This window comes from Lissotriton helveticus, chromosome 9, assembly GCF_964261635.1.
Source record: "Lissotriton helveticus chromosome 9, aLisHel1.1, whole genome shotgun sequence".
NCBI lineage: Eukaryota > Metazoa > Chordata > Amphibia > Caudata > Salamandridae > Lissotriton > Lissotriton helveticus.
The window spans coordinates 1,289,453,854-1,289,478,773 of record NC_136070.1 but is presented as its reverse complement, the minus strand read 5'-3'; the positions used below and the strand labels follow the sequence as shown (position 1 = coordinate 1,289,478,773).

The window sequence follows — 24,920 nt, the reverse complement described above, 5'->3', positions numbered from 1 at the left end:
AGGCAGCCGAAGGAGCCATGGGCCCATGTATCAAGGGTTTTTGCATTCGCAAACAGCTGGTTCTCAGTTGAATACTGCCTGGTTTCTGTCTCTGGATTCAGGGCGAGGCGGGACAGGCAGCCTGGGACAGACAGACTAGAATTAAATACATCGATTTGTTTTCTTCAAATAAATTGATCTATTTCATATTTGTACAGGAATGTGAAGGAATATCAAGGGGCGCAGCCCCAGAGCCCCAATTAAGAATCCGCCCCTGCTCTGATAAGCCTAACTGCTCGTCCACACTACCACGAAAGAAAGCGTTAGTATGATCTGCTCTTGCCCCTGTGTACCACTTGGGGATCCGCTGCCGTCTCGACACAGTGCACTTTGTTCTAGTGCACTATATAGGAGGCAGCTTCCTACAGCCGTATACTTACAAGACACTACAAAGCCCTACTCTATGCAGGATTTCAAACTCAAGTGCAGACTCTAGGGAAACAGGTTCTCTGACAAAATATCAAGACCACAAATATCGTGGGACAGAAATATTGTCTAATCAATATCAAACACAAAAATATTGTTATTCTATACTTATAATGTAAATGATAAAAATATTGAAAATAAAATATCGTTATACACTAATTTTGATGAAAATATCATTTCTTAACATATATATATATATATATGTATATGTAAAATTATTGAACACTAAATATATATTAAATAATAATCATATATATATCTAAATGTGTATCTTCATTTAAACTAATAATACATATAATTTAAACCCATTATTTAAAAACTCATTTTTATTTATATTAATAATTGCTAATTTCTTGTAAACTTTAAAAATACAACAAAATAATATAAGTAAATATATGTTTATATATAGAGAGAGAGAGATAGATAGAAATTATATATATACACACACACACTATAAATTAAACTTACTGCTCACCTCTGTTTCTGCCCGAGCACTCGCTAAGCCTCCCTCTTCCCAGCACGTCCGGCGTCTACTCCAACTTCCGACTTCCGGATTGACGGTCTGACGAGACCCCGGCCAGGATTGCATTTTCTGACTGCGTTGATTGCCGCCGCCGCCGCTTTACGAAGAGCGGATCACGGAGCTCGAAGTACGGACCTTGGGCAGGAGCGGCTGGTGTAGGAGCGGCGACGAGCGACGACCGGTGCCTGCGGGGGTTTGAGAGGGCGTGGTGCCCGCACCCTCGTGGCTGGTTTAGGGCCGGTGAAGCCCCTGCGCGAGAAGCGCGAGAGGCACGGGAAAGAGCCTCACCGCTGGAGATATGGAACGCGGGGCGTGTGCACCATAAAGGTATGTGGCAGCTAGACATCAAACCAGACAACAAGCCAAGTATAAATACCTCAATAAGCGGCAGCTGGAAGGATCAATACAACAGGCGGATAAAGCACTTTATGTATGTATGGATTCGTGGAGGGGAGTGTACAGCCACCAGAGTTTGCAGCAGTTAATTATCATATAAGTGGCTGTGCACACAACCTGGAAAATTGAGTGGAGAGGCGGAGGAAAGAGTGCGGGCCTATAGAAACAGAGGTAAGTGAAAGAGACAATTTTACCCCTTTTCAATAATACAATAATTAGGGGAAGTATATAGGGAGTGGGGGTAGCTGCGTATTTTTTCAGAGGTGGATGCCAAAAAAGTGAAGAAAAAAAAACCCTACCGCAATTTTCGTACACCGGAAAGAAGATTTCAAGAAAAGAAAAAGCAAAGGCAATGGCCTTAGGAAAATCTAACCCACGTAAGGTCCAGAAAATCTCTAAAAAATCAGGAACTAAATCTGTGACGGTGGAAGTGACTGATTTATCGAAAGGTCCGGATGACGTAATAAAAGACTTGGCATCTCCAACCGGCAGCAGAGTAATAGCCAATGGAGCAACCACCCCTCCAAGCTTAACCCCACAGCTAGCGCCGACAACCTCTAAGCCAGCAGGCGCAAAAGGGGGGTCGGCGGTATCAAAGTCCATTAAGGATTTTATTGGTAAACATTTTAAAGGGAAAGAGACAGTAGATAAGGAGTTAAGTGCATTAGAGTCCCCGCAAACCATCGAGGACTCGGCAGCTACAAGCATAGAAGCCTTGAACCAATCTGACTTCAACATTGTTGGGATACCAATGGAACCTCGCTTGTCCTCCTCACCAAGGATGTTTCGGTCGATATTCACCCAAAACATAGGAGTAGAGGTGGTGAATGAAGAAGGAATAAACTGTAGCAATAAAGGAAACATTGCTGGGAGGGAATCCAGCTTAAACGGACATGAAGGACAAGAAAATCCAAATGCTGTTGGATTTGATGTATCAGAAGGGCTTCTACGTAGCCTTGAGGTGACGGGCTCCTCCAGCCTATCCATGCTTGAGGTTATGCTAATGCTCCAGAAAACCTTGCAGGGCATTTTAGAGGTTTCAGTCCTAAATAATAACATTCTGAAAAGACAAGGCGACCAATTTAAAGATATAATCGGGGAGTTGGCACAGATTAAAAACTTGATGCCCTCACTAGTGAGGCCAGTAGAAGCCGAGGAGGATAACAAACTGGTCAGGGGGGAAGTTGTGGGAAGGGCAAGTAGTATCCCAGAGGATGTACCAACAGAATATATATCCTACTGCCCAATGATTATAAAAAAGGTATGGGGAAAAGAGGTTTAGAAAGCAAAATACAACACGGCGAAGGAAAGGGAAAAAGGCCCCAGTTAATTGCCATACGAAGCAACAGGAGTATGGAGGGAGGGGGGTAACCCCCGCACACAAGATAACGGGTAAGGTAGTAAGGCAAGATAATAAAAAGCTTAACCACGTAGATATAGGAACAAGTAGCAGTAGACCTGAGGAACAACCAAGGCGGAAAACAAGGAACAATATGGGAAAAATGAAAAAGTTACCATAAGGAACCAACCAGGGGTAAAGGAGAGCGCAACAGCTGCATGGGGATGGATATGTCCCCAGGTGCGGGCCCTCTAATTTAACCCATGGAAAGGGTGCCAGAATAAGAGGTAGTGAAGAAGTAAGCAGGCATATAAGGGAAGAAATGCCAGATGGAAATTCACAACAAAGGCACCTAGAATTGTCTGCAGACACTTGGATATTTGTAGAGCCAACAGGTCAGGAAAAGGGGGGGGGGGGAAAATAAAAAATTAAACCCCTTGAATCGTTACCAGCTCCTCTCCTTATTTGCAAAGTGTCCCAGTTCAAGATATGCTAGTACCGCTGATCTAAAAGAAGTTGGGTTTACGGTAAATAGTAAGGGAGAGGAAATAACTAAGGTCCTACTTCACTCAGCCCTAATAAAAGATGCAATAGAAAAGGCGGAGACTGAGATGCTTTGGGAAGGAATTAGAATACTAAAAAGGGAGGAAGTGTTGTTGGACAAAATAGGGAAATCATTCCTCAGGAACCATGCGGCACTAGGTGAAAGACAAATAAAACTGATTAGCCTGGGTAGAGGAAAGAAAGACGCACTTGAAATCACAATATTACCAAAAGACCTGAGGTGGGATGTTGAGGATGTCCTTGCAGGGAATCGATATAGAGAGTTGGCATACATGAACAGTGAGGAAGATGGTTACATGAGTAATATTGATTAGGAAGTAGGGTCGTCGCACAGCCTATCTATCCTGTCCTGGAATGTAAATGGATACAAAAGAATATTGTTACAGGAAGACTTTAAAAATCTCCTGAGGAAAAACGATATTGTATGTCTCCAGGAAACTTGGCTGTGCGACGAAACCCCTGCAACCGAAGGCTTCACTCACCATGTAAAACCAGCAAAAAAGAATATAGTGGGTAGACCATCTGGCGGTCAGATGACGTTGGTCTCCACAAGGATTGCAAAAGACATTGAACCCCTCGGACTCAAGTGTAGTGTAACTGGGCATTGGGTAGTAGAGTGCGAACCCTGAATAATATGCTAGGGGGAGAGACTCTATGTATTATAAACGTATATATACAGAAAGGGAAAACAAATGAGTATAATGCTGATCTGGAACGCTTAAAAACAGACTTGGAGGATTTATGAGACTGTTATCCAAGAGATGTGCTTATGGTACTGGGGGATTTGGTATGTAACTGTTACAACGCAACTTTTACAACGGACTACTTTTACAACGCAACTTTTACAATGCAGGATCCATTACAACGAATACCATTACAACGCATTTTTTTACAACGCAAATACCTTTACAATGCATACCATTACAACGTAAGTATAGGTAAGTATATAATTATAGTAAAAATGTTATAGGTTTGGGTTTTTGGGTAAAGGGGTATTTTTAGGGTTCAGGGCTAGGTTTGGGTTTTTGGGTAAAGGGGTATTTTTAGGGTTCAGGGCTAGGTTTGGGTTTTTGGGTAAAGGGGTATTTTTAGGGTTCAGGGCTAGGTTTGGGTTTTTGGGTAAAGAGGTATTTTTAGGGTTCAGGGCTAGGTTTGGGTTTTTGGGTAAAGGGGTATTTTTTAGGGTTCAGGGCTAGGTATGGGTTTTTGGGTAAAGGGGTATTTTTAGGGTTCAGGGCTAGGTTTGGGTTTTTGGGTAAAGGGGTATTTTTAGGGTTCAGGGCTAGGTTTGGGTTTTTGGGTAAAGGGGTATTTTTAGGGTTCAGGGCTAGGTATGGGTTTTTGGTTAAAGGGGTATTTTTAGGGTTCAGGGCTAGGTTTGGGTTTTTGGGTAAAGAGGTATTTTTAGGGTTCAGGGCTAGGTTTGGGTTTTTGGGTAAAGGGGTATTTTTAGGGTTCAGGGCTAGGTATGGGTTTTTGGGTAAAGGGGTATTTTTAGGGTTCAGGGCTAGGTTTGGGTTTTTGGGTAAAGGGGTATTTTTAGGGTTCAGGGCTAGGTTTGGGTTTTTGGGTAAAGGGGTATTTTTAGGGTTCAGGGCTAGGTATGGGTTTTTGGGTAAAGGGGTATTTTTAGGGTTCAGGGCTAGGTTTGGGTTTTTGGGTAAAGGGGTATTTTTAGGGTTTAGGGCTAGGTTTGGGTTTTAAAAATAATTAAATTAAATTAAATTAAAATTAAATACAATTAAATTATATTAAATGTAATAACTTACATTTTTTAAAATATTATATACTTACCTATACTTACGTTGTAATGGTATGCGTTGTAAAGGTATTTGCGCTGTAAAAAAATGTGTTGTAATGGTATTCGTTGTAATGGATCCTGCGTTGTAAAAGTTGCGTTGTAAAGGTATGCGTTGTAAAAGTGTGCGTTATAACGTCATACATCCGGGGGATTTTAATCATAGACTAAATCCCAAAAAAACAGACTACTGGATGAGGGATCTGTTAGGAGTATACAAAATAGAATCCGCACATTTCCCCAGTTGCGACATCTCATCTCAAGATGATGAGCCTGGGCAACTGTTGGGGGCCATGGGCCTGGTCTGCGCGAATGGAAGAAAGGAAGCGGACCGGCCCGCGAATCGTACTTTTAAAGTAGGGCAACTAATGTGCCCCATAGATTACGCTTTCATACGGGCCTGGAACTTCCATTTACTTAAGCAGTTTGAAAATCTCAGGGTGGAGGGTAGCGATCACTATCCATTGCAGGTGGAATTCCAGGTAAACCCTGATCTACCGACCCCCTGGACCACGCACGCAATTCAGCGAGGACATCGCCGACTTCGTCAGCCCGCATGCCCTCCCCTCCGCCGACTACATCCTCCTGGGGGACCTGAACTTCCACCTGGAGAACAACAACGACCACAACACCAGCACCCTGCTCGACAACCTCGCCAACCTGGGACTCAAGCAACTGGTGTCCACCCCCACCCACCTCGCCGGACACACACTCGACGCCGTCTTCTCATCCAGCACAGACATCAACTTCAGCCACGCCACAGAGCTTCAATGGACGGACCACAGCTGCGTCCACTTCACCTTCAAGAGAACAACGACCCACCAACACCAGCAACACACCGCCCGCAGAAGCTGGAACAAGATCACAGCAGACCAGCTCGCCACCTCCCTGAGCCAACACCCTCCTGCCAGCTCAGCGAACCCCAGCCAGGCCGCCGACAACCTCACGAAGTGGATCACCATCTGCGCGGACGAGCTCGCCCCGCTGAGGACCCCGCCCAGCAGACCCGCCAGCAAGAAGGCCCCATGGTTCACCGACGAACTCAAGAGCTCCAAGAAGAACTGCCGAGCCCTCGAGAAAGTCTGGAAAAGGGACCCGACACCGGACAACAGGACCTCCTACAAACTGGCCACCCGGAAACACCACCAGCTGATCCGCGCCGCCAAGAGAACAGCATTCAAGGACCGGTTGGACAACAACGCACACAACAGCAAGGAACTCTTCAACATCGTGAAAGAGCTTTCCAACCCCAGCGCAGGAAACAACGACATCACCCCATCACAAGACCTCTGCAACTCCCTCGCCTCATACTTCCACAACAAGATCACGGACATACACAGCAGTTTCAACAACCAACCAACGCACACCACGACCGACCTGCCACCCCCCCCCACCACCACCCTCCACGCCTGGACCCCGATCAGCACAGAAGACACCATCCGCACGATGAACTCCATCCACTCCGGATCACCAACCGACCCCTGCCCTCACCACGTCTTCAACAAGGCCGACGCTGTCATCGCACCCCACCTGCGAGACATCATCAACACATCCTTCGACACCGCCATCTTCCCCGAAAGCTGGAAACACGCCGAACTCAGCGCTCTACTCAAAAAACCAACAGCGGACCCCACCGACCTCAAGAATTACCGCCCCATCTCGCTTCTACCGTTTCCAGCCAAAGTCATCGAGAAGACCGTCAACAAGCAGATGGCCGCCTTCCTCGAGACGAACGGATCCCTCGACCCCTCACAGTCCGGCTTCCGAGCCAAACACAGCACCGAGACCGCCCTCATCGCCGCCACCGATGACATCCGAGCCCTGATGGACAAGGGAGAAACAGCGGCCCTCATCCTCCTAGACCTCTCCGCGGCATTCGACACGGTCTGCCACCGCACCCTAACACGGCGCCTCAGCAACATCGGTATCCAGGACAAGGCGCTGGAATGGATCATCTCCTTCCTCGACGGAAGAACACAGCGAGTCCGCCTACCACCGTACAAGTCAGAGGCCTCCGAAGTCATCTGCGGCGTCCCCCAAGGATCATCACTGAGCCCCACCCTCTTCAACGTCTACATGAGCCCCCTCGCGGCCATCGTACGCAAACACCACCTCAGCATCATCTCCTACGCCGACGACACCCAGCTGATCCTCTCCCTGACCAACAACCCCGCCGCCGCCAGAGCCAACCTGCACGAAGGGATGAAAGAGGTAGCCGAGTGGATGACGACCAGCCGCCTGAAACTGAACTCGGACAAGACGGAGGTCCTCATCCTGGGCTCTTCACCCTCCGCCTGGGACGACTCCTGGTGGCCTCCCGCCCTGGGCACCGCACCCAAACCGACAGACCATGCACGAAACCTGGGCTTCATCCTGGACTCCTCCCTCTCCATGACCAGGCAAGTCAACAGCGTCTCCTCGGCGTGCTTCAACATCCTACGCATGCTACGAAAGATCTTTTGGTGGATCCCCTCAGAGACCAGGAAGACCGTCACCCAGGCCCTCGTCACCAGCCGACTGGACTACGGCAACGCCCTCTACGCCGGGACCACCGCCAAGCTCCAGAAGAGACTCCAGCGGATCCAAAACGCCTCAGCCAGACTCATCCTCGACATCCCACGATCCAGCCACATCTCCGGTCATCTGAGAGACCTTCACTGGCTCCCCATCAACAAGAGAATCACCTTCCGCCTCCTCACCCACGCACACAAAGCCCTACACGACCAAGGCCCGAGCTACCTCAACAGCCGAGTCAACTTCTACGCTCCCAAACGCCACCTCCGATCAGCCAACCACGCCCTCGCCGCCGTCCCCCGCATCCGAAGAGCGACTACAGGAGGAAGGTCCTTCTCCTACCTGGCCGCCAAGACCTGGAACTCCCTCCCGTCCGACCTGCGCCTGACCCAAGACCACCTCTCCTTCAGGAAGAAGCTGAAGACCTGGCTGTTCGAGCAGTAGCGGCACCCCCCCCTCCCCAGCGCCTTGAGACCCTACGGGTATGTAGCGCGCTTTATAAGTGTCACTGATTGATTGATTGATTAAACAGCCCCCCCTATAGACAAAAAGTGTTACCAGTAGAGGTGGAATACCCCAAGCGCCTTACTACACGAATTACTGAGGAATATATAAAGAAACTGAGCGCCCACCAGCTGACGGTGAATCTAGATAAACTAGCACCAGGAGAGGGTTTATCCTGGTACGAGGAAATAATAAGGCAACTGGTGGAATGTCTCAGGATAAAATGAAAGCATGGAAAATATAAGTCATTAAATAATGTCAAATCACATTCTAATAATACTAAACATTGGTTTGATGATGAATGCTGGAAAATAAAAGCCGGTATTAGGAAACTGGAGAGACGTCTCAGAGGTAACTATAGTGACGAAGCGGTATTAGAACTAAAGAAAATAAAGATAAAATATAAGTCTATTATCAGAGACAAAAAAAGGCTCTTTAAGGATAAATGTTGGGGGAACCTATTAGAGGTAATTGAAGAAAAAAATTTGAAAGGCTTTTGGAAATTAATACAGGAATGTACGGGTAAAGTCCAAGGGACCCTGCAGTGCTCCGTGCCAGAGGACAAGTGGGTGATATACCTAGAGGAAATTTACGGTAAATGGCCAAGGAGGAAGGAAACAATAGCCAACGCCTGGATTGGAACAAGGGAAGAGATAAAAGAACTCTTTTCCCCTGACCAAATTAGAGGTATAATAACTACGTTAAACTTACAACGGGCTGCGGGCCCCGATAATTTACCAGCTGTTATTATAAAAACAAACATAGAATGGTGGGCGGAGTTCTTTTCCAACATGTTCCAAGGGATTTTAAATACTGGCATTTTCCCAGATAGCTGGAAAGGGGCTATTGTTAGACCAATACATAAAAAAGGCGATGTAAACTCCCCTAAAAATTATCGCCTAATAAACCTCCTAGACATAGGTGAAAAGGTTTTCTCCAAAGTAGTTCTAAGGTTACTTAAAGAGTGGGTGGACGATAATCAGATAGTACCCCCAGAGCAGGGGGTTTTTAAAGAAGGTCACTCAACAGTTGACCACTGTTTTGCTCTTTGGTCCATTGCACGGAAGTCGATCGATCAGAGGGGTAATTTATTCTGCTGTTTCGTGGACTTCCGTGCAGCTTTTGATCTGGTGGACAGGGAGCAGTTGTGGTCAACATTGGTAGGGCTTGAAATACAGAGCGATTTGCTAGTCCTAATCCAAGCACTGAATACAGATAATTGGGCGCAGATAATTTTGGATGAGGAGGGAGGTTTGTCTGAGAGAATCCCAATTGGAAATGGTTTAAGGCAGGGATGTGTACTTGCCCCCCTATTGTTCTCCCTGTTTTTAGCTGACCTACCCCAAAAACTAAGAGAGGTTAGAGGGACGAACCCGAAATTGGGAGGAAACCAGATATCGTGCCTTCTATATGCCGATGATTTGGTGATTATGGATCAGACGGAGATAGGCCTTCAGAGAAAATTAAATAGGTTTAAAGAATATTGTTCAACCAAAAAATTAATAGTAAACATGGAGAAGACAAAAATTGTATGTTTTGGAAAGAGGAAAAGGAAGTTCTGATGGTATCTTGGCACAGTTTTGCTTGAGAGAGTATCTGATTATAGATATCTGGGAATGTGGTTTACTGGTACCCTGAAAGGGTATACACACCTGCAAGCTTTAAAAATGAGAGCACTGGCTTCTGTGAAAGGCCTAAAAAGATTTATTAGTACCTATGGAGAGCTGTCGGATAGGCCGGTCATAAAAGCCTACCAAGCAATGGTGCCCCCGCAATTCTTGGATGGAGCCGAGGTTCTTTATCTAAGTGGTAAGACCTCCTGGGATAAAGAGGATGGAAATGTACTAAAAAGCATATTCCTGCTGCCTAAATCATCCATGGTACAGGCAGCAAGACTTGAGCTGGGAATTACCTCCTGGGCGATATCTGCTTGTATGGCCCTCGTACGTTTTTGGCAGCGATTGGGAGCAGGGGAGTTTCTTAAAATCTCCCAATGGGCCAAAGAGGAAATTTCCACCAGTGAGTTACCCTGGGCAAAAGAGACCAGAGCATCAATAAGAGATGCATACGGGGTGCTCGATTTGACGGCAGGTTCACCGCAAGATCACAGGACAATAGGTAAGAAAGAATTAAGGCTCTTAGGGGCCGATACGTCCCGTTTATATGACCAGGAGTACCTTTTACAAAATACCTCGGTGGCCCACATGACATTGTCTTGGGTGATTGACCAACATTTCCCTTATGTGGACCGGCTACCTAGTTACAGTTTAAGGCGGGAAGTTTTAAAAATGCGAATTGGGATAAACCCATGTTATACGAACAAAGGGGTTTGAAATCTTATGATAGGTTGCAATGGTAAATGCACTTGTACATTAGGTACCGCTTGTGATATTTTACACATTTTATTAGATTGTATGTGGTTTTTAGAAATACGAAAGGAGTATTTATGTCCGATTTTTAAAAATTATAAGATTGTGAATAGGATGCAAGCAGTTAACCTTTTGGCGGAAATGAGGAATTTAGATATAGCCTGTGCTCTGGGGAAATATATGAATAAAGTTAAAGTGTTCCTCAAGTGCGCAGAGTAAGCACTAAAAATGCTTCTCTCTAGTACCACACAAAAGTGGAACCATCAAGGGATTACAGTACTACTTGCTATAGGTGAAAGATCTGATGTATATGTATGTATTACGTGATTTTAATAATTTAGAATGCTATAATACTCCGATTTTAAAAAGGAAGTTAAACTATTTGGATATTGATGTGCAATACTTTTTTTATTTTTTTTGATACCGCTGTGTTATGTTTCTTATGTTTTATCAGGATACGAGGTAACTTGTACTTTAATGGTTGTAACAAACCAAATAAAGTTTTGTCTGACTGACTGACAAATTAAAAACAGCAATAAATAAACTGGAAATAATTTTAAAAACAAACAAATTTCATTACATCTAAGAAAGTAAACCAAATAAAAAAATGACATTTTAATAAAAATCAGTTAAATATTACCAACATTTCTTATTAAAAATGATATCATTTCAAATACACACAAACATCATAATAATATGAATTTAAACAATATAAACAAAACTATAAAATTGTGGGAATAATACATATACTATTCCCACTCCAATCTCTACAACAGTAGGGAAAACATTGGACTGAGGAAGGGTAAAATGTACTATTCCCACTCTATTCTCTGCAACAGTACGGAAAGCATTGGACTCAGTTGAGGTAAAATGTACTGCTCCCATTCCAGTCAGTGAAGCAGTAGGGAAAGCATTGGACTCGGAAGGGGTAAAAATTACTATTCCTACTCCAGTCTGTGCAACAGTAGGGAAAGTGTTGGATGGCAGAGGGGTACAAATTACTATTCCCACTTCAAAGAGTGCAACAGTAGGGAAAGTGTTGGATAGCGGAGGGGTAAAAATTACTATTCCCACTCCAGTGAGTGTACCAGTAGGGAAAGTGTTGGATAGCGTAGGGGTTAAAATTACTATTCCAACTCCAGAGAGTGTAACAGTAGGGAAAGTGTTGGATTCCGGAGGGGTAAAAATTACTATTCCAACTTCAGGGAGTGCAACAGTAGGGAAAGTGTTGGATAGCGGAGCGGGAAAAATTACTATTCCCACTCCAGAAAGTGCCACAGTAGGGAAAGCGTTGGATAGCGTAGAGGTAAAAATTACTATTCCCACTCCAGAGAGTGCAACAGTAGGGAAAATGTTGGATAGCGCAGGCGTAAAAATCAAAATTCCCACTCCAGAGAGTGCAACAGTAGGGAAAGCATTGGATTGCGGAGAGGTAAGATTTACTATTCCCACTCTCTGTGCAGCAATAGAGAGGGAGTAGTTAACTTCAATCAAATAAAATATTTTAACAACTACATCAAATAACAAGAAATAGATATATTAAATATATATATATATATAAAAACATGTTAATTACATGTGTTTTACAATGTTTATTAAATATTTTATGTTACATAATTAAAATGCCTCACTATATCCTCATAATAATAACAATAAACAAATATAATTTAATTTAGAATTAAAAAAATAACACAATTAACACATAACATAAAAATGACACACTTTTAAAAAAAACTATTTTTCCATTTACTATAACTTAAATAACTTCTTACCCTACACCTCTGCAAAATAAACAACACACACGTAAAATATATCCTAAACATTATAATAATTACTAATTTAGGTGAATTATCAATTAAACAATTAATAATAATGAACTAATAAAATAATTATAATTAAATAACTTCCCACCCTTTGTCCCTACAAACACTACACACACCCTAATATATCATTCAAAATAATAGTATTTACATAATTTTCTAATGTAATTATCAATTAAACAATTAATTACAATGAACTCATAATACATTACTTATATTTAATTAACTTTCCACCCTTTACCCTTACAAACTTAACAACTGCACTCCTGATATATAACTTAAAAAATATCTTAACTATACAATTTACATATTTAATTATCAATAAATATTTTCCAATTCAATTACTTTATTCGGATAAAAATATATCCATAAAAGAGCAGTTCTCGCATAGTACATAAAATAGATACATTTTCATTAATTGTAAAAGAATTATATAAAACCAATGCAAGAAAAATGTTTTTATACATTGCACATCGTGTTGCGTGCATGAACAGCAGTTTTCAAGAAAGCACCCCCGCAAAATACTAATTCATCAGTTCCAAATTCAAGAAAATACTATTTGTAATCCCAAAATCAACAAGTGAGTGTTTTTAAAAAAAAGGTATTAAAACAACTTACTGTACTGTAGATAAAACTTTCAGAAGGATAAAAAATGTAGTGTGGTTTGCCCAGTCAGGCCCTCACACGGGCAGGGCAAAGAATCAAGATTTCCATGAAAACCACAGGGGAAACCTAATAAAAATTTTACTATGCCAGCCCTTAAACGGAAAAAGAGACCCCGCCCACAACGTCCCATAGGTTTGGTGAGATAGCTGACCAACTGATAATGAGTATTCTTGAAGGACATGAAAGTGGCTACATTTAGTTTCCTGGATTCCCTATCAAATCTGTCCTTTCTGTAATGTGTACATAGTGCAGATTGGATATCTTATTTGCTTAGAGTGTCTATCTCATGTGGGCTATCAAAGATTTGTTCATAATCAATCCTGCTTAAGCTAGATCTCACCGCAGCTAGCCATGGGATGCCATTGCCTTTTCACACTTAAGGCAATCTCTTATAATTTCTCTTGTGAGGGATGCCGCTGGATTTTACTAAACATCTAGCCACAATAGAGCAGGGCGGGCCTTTATATAATTTTCAATATAGTGTAAATTTAAACCGCTGTGACAAACATATTGAGACGGAGAGATAGGTGCTCCCACGAGTTTCCGACAAAACCTATTCTCCTCGTATTCGATGTTACAGGTCTTTGAGAAGCTACATACCTCAGCGTCATAGGTTGCCGTGGGCATACACTGAGATTTAAAATAATTAAAAATGACTAAGATAACCCCGACCTCCTGGGTTGTGGGTGACTAAGAACCTAATTGTTTGCTTTGGAAAACGTATTCCTGCAGTATACTGTGTGATCAGACCATGAACCGTTAGCAGCAAAGACCAGCCCCAACAGGGGAAAGCGCTAGCGCATTGTAAACTTTGGTAACCCACAGAGATGATATTTAAAGGGCGCTTCTTCGGCCTGCAAGCCATTATAAAAGATTTTTTTCAAATTAGTGCATAGGTCTAAAGAAGCCATAAGATCAACAAAGCACCGCACCAAAAGGCGCAGTGCGTTAGGTGTACGACCTATTAATACTGCGTAGTCAGCGTAAAGCAGGGCTGGGAGTGTATAACTGCTAACTCTAGGCGCGTCTTTAGTAAGCGCTGTAAGGTAGGTTGGTAATATATCAAATGAAGAGTAACGGGCCCAAAACACATCCCTGCCCGACCCCTCTGCAGATTCTAAAGTCTTAGAGGCCTCCCCACCTGTATTGATCCTGACCCGAGCTTTCAGATCCCCATGCAGGGATGCTAAGAAATTTACTAAAACATCATCCAGCCCATATTCCAAGAAAATGGACCAGTCGGGACCGATTAACATAATCAAAGGCTGAAGTCAAGTCCATAAAAACCAAGTATATTGGTGACCGCTGTGCAATTGTGTATTTCCCAATATTTAGGTTAAGGTTTAGGCATTGTTCCATGGTTCCTACACTACTCCTAAAACCAACTTGACAGGGTTGTAAAATAGAGTTCTCTTCAGTCCAGATTTTAATCTTAATATATAGAACCCGTCCTAGAACTTTCAATGTGGTGTCAATCAGGGAGACGGGTCTGTAACAGCCAGGCTGAGAACGGTCGCCCTTTTTAAAAATAGGGATGATAATACTGGTTGACCAGGTGCTTCGTAACGGGGAATTGGTTAGGTTATTAAAAACATGTACCAAAGCGGGCCCAAAAGTCTGCTTTGTACTTAATGAGGTCAATCGGTAACCAATCAGGGCCTGGAGCTTTATTGCCCAGGCTCTGATGTATCGCTTCCTCAATTTCGGACAGGGATAAGGATATTCCTATAGGGGCTGGAAACTCAGACGAAGCTTTATTATGTGTGGGGACTGTATATATTGTAGAGAAGTGAACTTCCCACGCCTCAATAGTTTTATTGCACCTGCTCAATGTTAGTGTTTGTCCCATTAAATAATTATTCATGATTAATAATAAGAATTAATTATTGTACTTAATTTCCCTCACACCCATTACCTCTACAAAACAACTCACTCCAATAATGATATATTCTTTAATTAATTACACAATTACATATTTATAAATTAAATATTAATAATTACAATGTATTATTAATTATAAATAAATAAAGTACTTCTCACCCTATACCCCCTACAAACCCCGCAACCCTCACCTAAAACTTAATGCAATAAAGCAAATTCACAATTAACATAATTAATTCATAATTAAATCATTTATATTAATTACATTTTAAATTATTATAATTAATTTATTTCACACCCTGTACTCCTATGAACCCCACAACCCGTTATGGCATAAAAAATAACAATAAACTAATAAAGCAATTTTAAAAACAAATGAAAATTTACAAACTATAATAAAAAATTAACAATAATTATACAAACAACTTATAACATAAACATAAGCAATTAAAATATATACTAAAATACATAAAAATAAATAAAAACTGACATTATTAACAGCAATATTTTTGTAAACAATATTAACAACATAGATATTTTTACCATTGATTTTAACAACTTAGGGCCTAATTATGAGACTCCATTGCGGACTGGAACCGACCGGCCCTAGGTCGGCAGTTCCGATCGCCGGTTTTGGATGCGACCGCCCTGCAGGCGGTCAGAAACATCCATTTCCCAATGGCAGCATGTGCGGCAGGCAGAAAAGGCCAGCAACACAATCTACCATCTGGAAATGGATGTTTAGGGCGGCACCATAGTTGCCCCCCAGGGCCCATTGCAGTGGGCCAGGGGGCCCTGCTAGCGGCCCCCAAAGACACTTTCCAACAGTCTCTCCATGTTGGAAAGGGCGACATGAAAAGGCTGCAGGAAAGTGGCATCATAATCCCGACGGCAGAGCCAAGCCTGGCTTTGCCGTCATTAGGGGATTGTGGTGGCTTCCGACGCTCCAGTGGGCTCCTTGAGCCCATCAGAAGCGCATCGGAATCCCCCCACAGGTTTTACTCCAACCGCCATCATCCTATTACGGTGGTCGAACTAAAATTTACAATGTCGGGCAGGAAGCTGTCGACAGCTCGTCGGAAGTTTTCTGCCCCACCTCATAATCAGGCCCCTTAATTTATTTAGCATTGATATTACTTACCTTAAAATCGATATTCTTGTCAGCAATATTTTTGCACACTATATTTTTGCCTTTTGATATGTTTTTTTTCAATATTTTATCTGAATACCAGGGAAACAGAGGCTTTCAGACCAGTAGTGATGCTTGTGCTTTTTATGTAGCACCTGGTACGACAGATTCGAGCCAGTTCTTAGTAGTTATTATTACCTGTCTTTAGTAGTACTTATTTCACGTGTCTCAGAATCATGACAGGTTGAGCTGGGTCTGTAGGGTTTCACCCTTGGGCCTCTGGCTGCACACAGGTGGCTGCAGTGGGCTCTTACCTGGCTGCCATGTCTTACATGGTTATTTGTTTAATTTCAGACAGAAACCCGAGCCAGGCCGCCCTGAAGGCTGTGCAGGAACTCATCAAGTGCGGGGTCTCCAAGGGCTTCATCCGCAAAAACTACATCGTGAAGGGCCATCGTAATGTGTTTGCCACCAGCTGCCCTGGGAACAGCTTCTACAGCCTCATCCAGAAGTGGCCACGGTTCAACGCCAAGGCCTGAGCTCACCGCAGCACGTGGCACGAGGGCAGAGCACAAGGACACGACACGACACGAAAAGACATACATGGACAGAGGACGCGACACAAGAGGACATACATGGGCATAGGGCAAGGACACGACACGAGAAGACATACATGGACAGAGGACGCGAAACGAGAAGACATACATGGACAGAGGACATGACACAAGGACACATACATGGGCAGAGGACATGACAGGAGAAGACATACATGGATAGAGGACACGACGCAAGGACACATACATGGGCCGAGGACACGACACGAGAAGACATACATGGACAGAGGACACGACACGAGAAGACATACATGGGCAGAGGACATGACACAAGGACACATACATGGGCAGAGGACATGACAGGAGAAGACATACATGGACAGAGGACACGACGCAAGGACACATACATGGGCAGAGGACACGACACGAGAAGACATACATGGACAGAGGACACGACGCAAGGACACATACATGGAGATAGTATGATGATAGGGTATGACAGCACATACAAGGACACAGCTCGAGAAGACATACATGGGCAGGGGATGAGGACATGACACAAGACCATATACACGAGGAAACGACATGAGAAGACATATATGAGCAGAGGACACAACACGAGAAGACATACATGGATAGAGTATGAGGATAGTGCATGACAGCACATACAAGGACACAGCTCGAGAACACATATATAAACAGTGCACAAGTTCATCACATGAGAACACATACACGGATAAAGTATGAGGACACCACATGAGAATACATACAACTGCCTGTACGATGTATCACTGTGATCTCAGCCGTCAGTTCCCTCTTTCTCTCGCTGGCTATGACCCTTTGCCTGTCTGGTTTGTGTTACTCTGAGCTCTGCAATCATCTCTCTCTCTCTCCCTCTCTCCCTCTCTCTCTCTTTCTCTCTCTCTCTCTCTCTCTCTCTCCCTCTCTCCCTCTCTCCCTCTCCCTCAGTCTCTCTCTCTCTCTCTCTCTCTGTCTCTGTCTCTCTCTCTATCTCTCTCTCTCTCTCCCTCAGTCTCTCTCTCTCTCTCTCTCTCTCTCTCCCTCTCTCTCTCTCTCTCTCTGTCTCTATCTCTGTCTGTCTCGCTCTGTCTGTCAGTCTCTCTCGCTCACTGTCTCTCTCCCTCTCGCTCTCTTGCTCTCTCTTGCTCTCTTCCTCTCCCTCATTCTCTCTCTCTCTCTCTCTCTCTCTCTCTCTCTTTCTCTCTCTCTCTCTCTCTCTCTCTGTCTTTCTCTTTCTCTCTCTCTCATTCCTCGTTTGTCCATTGCATGTTTAGTGTAAGTTCTACACAATCCTCCCTTTTACCCCGTGCCAGAGTCGCGAAGGATGTGGACGCAGAAACCCAATGATCCTGTTTAGTTGTGACCCATGTCCAGTGATGCAGGGTCTCAGCTATCAAACCTCTGTCACAAAACAGTTTAATATGAACTGTTCAAGACTCTGATAACTTCAGCCTTTGACCTACTGCCTCCAGTTGTGTTTATGATTTCAAAATATATTCTGGACAATAAATGTGTCTTAAAGTTTTTTGATTGCTTTGTCTTAATGTTTGGCAGCTACCAGATTCTGTGCCTTAAATAAAAACACTTAAGCATTCAGAAGCAGCCTGCGTGTATTCTTCGAATGGGAGGAAAACTTGGAGCGTAATATATATATATATATATATATATATATATATATATATATATATATATATATATATATTCACTGAAAAAACCATAGGTTTTACACACGTTATAGTTAGGAAGTAGCATTTACAAAACCTATGAAATTCCCTGAAAAAACCATAGGTTTGACACCAGTTATAGTTAGCTGGAAATTTTACTGATATAAAACCAATGAAATTCCACGTTATAGTTAGTTGGACTCACTATAACTTGCGCGTGTAATGCACTGCTAAAGACGTCACATATTACATCACTCATGACAGACACCATCCAGTGAATGTGTGTCTTTCTGAAAAATAAATATGTGTTATATATGTATATATTATTGAATATCTTAGTGAATACATATATTACTGAGTAATGCTTAAATATTTAAATATGTGTATTAGTGTTTCACTTTGTGTATAAGTGGCTGCATGGGTTGATGAGTAGGTACATGTGTATGTATATAGGTTATTAGATGTTTTTCTTAGTATCAGTATGAGTGTTTGCATGGTTTGGTGGGGGTATTACTTAGTGCATAGATGCAAGAATGACTGAGTCTCTGTTTGTATGTGTTTTGAAGACAGCATATGTGCAGGACTGTATGGGTGGATTAGTGTGTATATGTCTGTGTTAGTGAGTGAATGACTGTCTTATTAGTGTATTTATCAGTAACTACATATGTTTTAATGTAGTATATGTGAATATTGATGTATATAAGTGACTATATGTGAGAGTGAGGGATTGTAAGAGTTCCTGTTTAAATTAGTATGTGTTTCTATAAGTGATTTTTTAAGAGAGTAAGTATGTGTAAGTTTCCTTAGAAGTAAAGTGGTAGTGTGTGTATAGCTGTTTATGCAAATAAATGGATGTTCAATAGTTTATTTGCATGTGTGAGTATGTGTGTGAATAACTTTTGGATGACTGTCGGTGTGTAACAGGATGTGTAGGTGTATCACTACATATGATTAGTGAATATATGTATGAGTGACTATATAGAACTGTGGGTGAATTAGTGCATGTGTATATAGATGGTGGAATTATTGAATTGGTTGTTGTAACTGGTATGGGTATCTCCATTCTTTTGAAAATGTTAGTTTCTATTTTTGAATATGCGTTTCAAGGGTTAGATTACAGTGAAAGGAGGTCTGTCACTGTGTCACAAGGATGGTGTCATCAGTGATGTCATGAGTGATGTAATATGTGACGTCATCAGCAGTGCATTACACGCGCAAGTTATAGTGAGTCCAACTAACTATAACGTGGAATTTCATTGGTTTTACATCAGTAAAATTTCCAGCTAACTATAACTGGTGTCAAACCTATGGTTTTTTCAGTGAATTTCATAGGTTTTGTAAATGCTACTTCCTAACTATAACGTGTGTAAAACCTATGTTTTTTTCAGTGAATTTCATTGGTTTTTAAAATACTAATTCAGAAATATCTCGTGTATACAACCTATACTTTTGTCAATAAAGTTCTGGCAACATTTGTTTCGGAAACAAGCCGTTTTCTTCACTGTTCAAGTTGCATAGAGACTCCTTGTAAAGCGATACAGAATTAGAAAGTCTGTACCTTGCCTTTTTTTTAACGCATTAAAATTTGTCTGTAAATAAAAATAGCCTTTCTAAACTTTCGTGCGCGACCCGGTGTGCGCACTCTCGGCAACAGTTCTCAATAAAATGGATAGCGCATTTCCAGGCTTTCATGCGCGACCGACTGTGCGCACCCGCTTATATATTTCGTGAAAACTTTGCAATCTGAACTTATTGAATTTCTTCATAGACCCATCAAAGAACTTATAATACGTCAAAGACACTAAACCTAGGCTTCTTTTTTATTATTATGAAAATTTACATTAAATGGAGCCGAATGTCTTTTTAAACTTTCGTGCGTGACCGAATGTACACACCTTGGTATTTTTAAAAAAAATATAAAAGGTTTTATACTTTAACAATTGTATGCTTGAATCGAGCTCAGAAGATATATTAAATCCGGATGTGTTTGGATTTACTCCTTTTCACGTTTTGAAACTTCTCTGAATTAGACCGCTACTTCCAAATGGCGTACGTGACCAGATACTGTCACCGTGTACACGTCCTGAGACGCGCATGTGAAGTCATGTGACTCGAAAACAACACTTCCAATTGGTTCTTAGTAGTTTCTATTCTGCAATTTACACGGAGCACTCCACCCACTTCCTTCACTATATTTTGTACTCTCAAAAGAGAACAACGTTCAACATCCTTCGGAAGACTTTGCTGAAATGGCTGCCGCCCCGCATTCATCTTCCGAATCTGAAGGAAATGAGCGACTACCTTTAAAAAGAAAAAAGGAATCTTTTATTTGGCAATTTTTCACTTATCCTGAAGAACAAAAGAAAGTGAATGCGCCAAAAGTTACCTGCACGATATGCAATTCGGTTCTCTCAAGAGGTAAGCCAAGAAAAAAATATTCCTTTTCCATACATACCATGGTGCGGCATGCCAAACAAGTGCACCCTGTGGAATTTGCACAGGCATCGACAAGAGCCCTGGCCACGCTATTACCATCAGAGGTGGCCAGCACATCTTCTGGTGGACGACCTGTATCTCCATCGAGTGCTGTGATGGACTTGAGACCATATCTTGCAAAGGTGCACATGAAATGCAACGAGTGTGGAGAAATTCTTCTGTACGGAGAGCAGAGCCTCATTCTTACTAAACTAAAAATTGAGAGTCATAAATGCCCCGAGAAAAGATACATTTCTTCATTTCATTTTGATCCTGTGTCACACATGAAAATGTTGTTGCAAGTTTAAAAAATCAAAAACAACATAACACTTGTTTAAAAAAAAAAAAAAAAAAAAGTTCTTTTCAGAACTAACTCATTGTACCAAAAAGAGCTCCAGGAGCATATTATAAAGGGGGTTTATCTCCGCTTTTTTGGCTTTCGTTCGTGCGCGACCGTGTGCGCGCACCCACCTATATATTTCGTGAAAACTTTGCAATTGCAACTTATTACATTTCTTCATAGACCCATCAAAGAACTTATACTACGTCAAAGACACTAAACCTAGGCTTCTTTTTTATTATTATGAAAATTTACATTAAATGGAGCAGAATGTCTTTTTAAACTTTCGTGCGTGACCGAATGTACACACCTTGGTATTTTTAAAAAAATATATAAAAGGTTTTATACTTTAACAATTGTATGCTTGAATCGAGCTCAGAAGATATATTAAATCCGGATGTGTTTGCATTTACTCCTTTTCACGTTTTGAAACTTCGCTGAATTAGACCGCTACTTCCAAATGACGTATGTGACCAGATACTGTCACCGCGTACACATCCTGAGACGCGCATGTGAAGTCATGTGACTTGAAAACAACACTTCCAATTGGTTCTTAGTTGTTTCTATTCTCCAATTTACACGGAGCACTCCACCCACTTCCCACCCACTTCCCTCACTATGTTTTCTACTCTCAAAAGAAAACGTTCAACATCTTTCGAAAGACTTTCTTTTCACGCGATAATGTGAAATACTGAGATTGTTACAGGATTTTCTATCAGATATGTGTTCCCATTTCTGTTGAAGCACTAACACCGTGGAAAATTCCACCGATAGCAGTGATATTTTTAACGCCGAGCACCGGCGATTTTTATCACTTAGAAGCCTTCCTATTATGAAGTTTTATCTCCTAAGTCTCTGATTCTCAAACTGTGCAACGCGGCTCCCCTGTGTGCCGTAATAAGGTGCTAGGGGCGCCGCGCACACTCTAGTGTGACTAACCATCCATAAATTCCACGGACATCTCTACCCTGTTATCTGCAATTGTGAACATCAAAAGGAGCTGCGCTACGCCCCTGTAACAGGCCTCACTCCCACTGCTGCAACGGCTTGGCAGTCCTCCAGATGCACAGGAACAGCCCCTCCGATCCATTGAAGTTCTGTGTCGTGAGAGGCCTCACTCCCACTGCTGCAACGGCTTGGCAGTCCTCCAGATGCACAGCAACAGCCCCTCCGATCCATTGAAGTTCTGTGTCGGTCTCAATACCACTTACGAAATGAAAATAAGCACTGAAGAATATTCAAGCATGTAGTACTCCTCCTGCTACAGCATAAAGAATGCATTCTATTACCTATAAAAAAGTGAAACACCCACGCTACAATCATATCGAATACTTCCTCTAAAGAAGCCTGTGAATAACTTTAAAACATCAGGTTAACCTTTTTTTACTCTCTCATCATTGTTAAAGATAAGTATTTACAATACTATATTAAACAATGCCATGGTTGTTGCTTTTTAATTTTAAAAATCTTGCAATCTTTCACAAACCCAATACTCATGGCTTCTTTTTCGTGACAAAAATATTGCAATATTACATACCTACATAGAATAACAGAAAAAACATAAAACTACAAAGGCCAAACACTCTACTAAACGCGGATTTGTAACCTATGGGGCAGATTTATGTTAACTACTTCATACCCAGATATGCACCAGTTAATGTGCACCACAGTATGCTAGTGCTCCGTTACCCATGGTGTGCCACATTTGAAATGTGGCGCACCATGGTACAAAAACACCATACATGCGTAACACATCTGTGCTGAAAAAGTAATACATTGCTAGAGTTGCATCGCAACTGTGATGCAGCTCCAGCAAGGCTCACCAATGCACTATATTCACAATGCTGCGTCAATACCTACGCCTGCTTCAAGCACATGCACAGTTTTGAAACAGCATGGGCCTGAAAGTCACTGAGTGAAATATCATACATTACAGTCAGCCACTTTCAAGACGCATTCCTTCAGAGGAACACTTACCGTTTATTAGAGGTAGATCGTCCGACTCCACCGGAGGACACCCCTAATAAAAAAGACATATATATAAAATGCGGACTAGCCGCTGTATCGTGCTAGCAAACTTTAACTTAAAAATCGTTAGAAAAAACAAAAGGAATCGAGCAAAATCAGTAGGCCACTGATAGGATCTCTTTTTGACCTCGCTAAAATAGAAACATTAGGAACAACCCCTCATGAGAAATATGAAACTAGTGAGAGAAACCGAGCTCGACGCCATGATGGCTGCAAGACAGCTCGGCTCCGCCGCCCACCCCGCCCAAAATAACGACAAACCCTATGCAAATATTTAAAATAAATACAACACACCAGCAAAGTAACAAGGTAAAACGTTTTATTAAATAACTATTTACATGGCAGCCTCCTGCAACATGAAAACAACACTTCCAATTGGTTCTTACTAGTTTCTATTCTCGAATTTACACGCAGCACTCCACCCACTTCCCTCACTATCTTTTGTACTCTCAAGAGAGAACAACGTCCTACATTTTTCGGAAGACTTTGGTGAAATGGCTACCGTATCTCACTCATCTTCCGAATCTAAACAAAATGATCGACTACCTTTAAGAAGAAAAAAAGAATCTTTCATCTGGCAATTTTTCACTTATCCCGCCCACCCCGCCCAAAATAACGACAAACTCTATGCAAATATTATAAATATATACAACACACCAACAAAGTAACAGGGTAAAACGTTTCATTAAATAACTATTTACATGGCAGCCTGCTGCAACATCGATCCAAATGCATGACACTGTTCCTGTCGAGGTAGCATAGCTGGCGGCCTAGGGGTGGAGGACCGTTGTGCAAATACCACGGGGAGGACTCTGGATATGCTTGGTCCCTGAGATTCTTCGATGTCACTGCCTTCCACAAATGGCATAAGTCCTGGATGTTGGGTGCCATAGTTGAGGGTTTGACCTAAAGACACGTCCTGCGGTGCCCTGGTCCAACCATCACATATACCTGCGCCAGGAGACGGCGTGGGGTGCACTGGAAGGGAGAGGCGGCGCGAACGAGCCTCCCCCACCTCCCCAGGTGGAGGTTTCTCAGCTACACCCCTAAAGACACGTCCTGCGGTGCCCTGGTCCAACCATCACATATACCTGCGCCAGGAGACGGCGTGGGGTGCACTGGAAGGGAAAGGCGGTGCGAACGAGCCTCCCCCACCTCCCTAGGTGGAGGTTTCTCAGCTACACCCCGGCGCTTCACTGATCTCCTTGTCCTCGGTCAAGCATCAATAGTAAGATTTTCATAGGTGAGTGTAGGTTCATAGTTTGCCATCCACAGACTAAAAGCCTGGAGTGGGAGTGAAAAAACCATAACTAGGTAAGAAGGAACGCAGAGGCTGTAGGAAGGACTCTGGATATGCTTGGTCTCTGAGATGCTTCGATGTCACTGCCTTCCACAAATGGCATAAGTCCTGGATGTTGGGTGCCATAGTTGAGGGTTTGACCTAAAGACACGTCCTGCGGTGCCCTGGTCCAACCATCACATATACCTGCGCCAGGAGACGGCGTGGGGTGCACTGGAAGGGAGAGGCGGCGCGAACGAGCCTCCCCCACCTCCCCAGGTGGAGGTTTCTCAGCTACACCCCTAAAGACACGTCCTGCGGTGCCCTGGTCCAACCATCACATATACCTGCGCCAGGAGACGGCGTGGGGTGCACTGGAAGGGAGAGGCGGCGAGAACGAGCCTCGCCCACCTCCCCAGGTGGAGGTTTCTCAGCTGCACCCCAGCGCTTCACTCGACAAGCTGAGTTGCGCTCGCTCCTGCGGCACATTGCCTCGCTCGACCAGCTGAATTATGCCTGCTCTTGCTATTACAGCGTCTCACCCGCCATCCGGCTGAATTGCACCCACTCTTGCGGTACAGCGACAGGCGG

General features: G+C 42.9%; 1 protein-coding gene across 1 annotated transcript in view; it reads left to right on the top strand.

Moving 5' to 3' along the window:
- LOC144783423 (peptidoglycan recognition protein 3-like) overlaps positions 1 to 24,920 on the top strand; it is a 173,171-nt gene that overhangs the window by 18,100 nt on the left and 130,151 nt on the right. Inside the window, exon 5 of the mRNA XM_078662409.1 lies at positions 16,323 to 16,501. Coding sequence (XP_078518535.1) covers positions 16,323 to 16,501 — 179 coding nt within the window. The remainder of the gene's footprint in view (positions 1 to 16,322; positions 16,502 to 24,920) is intronic.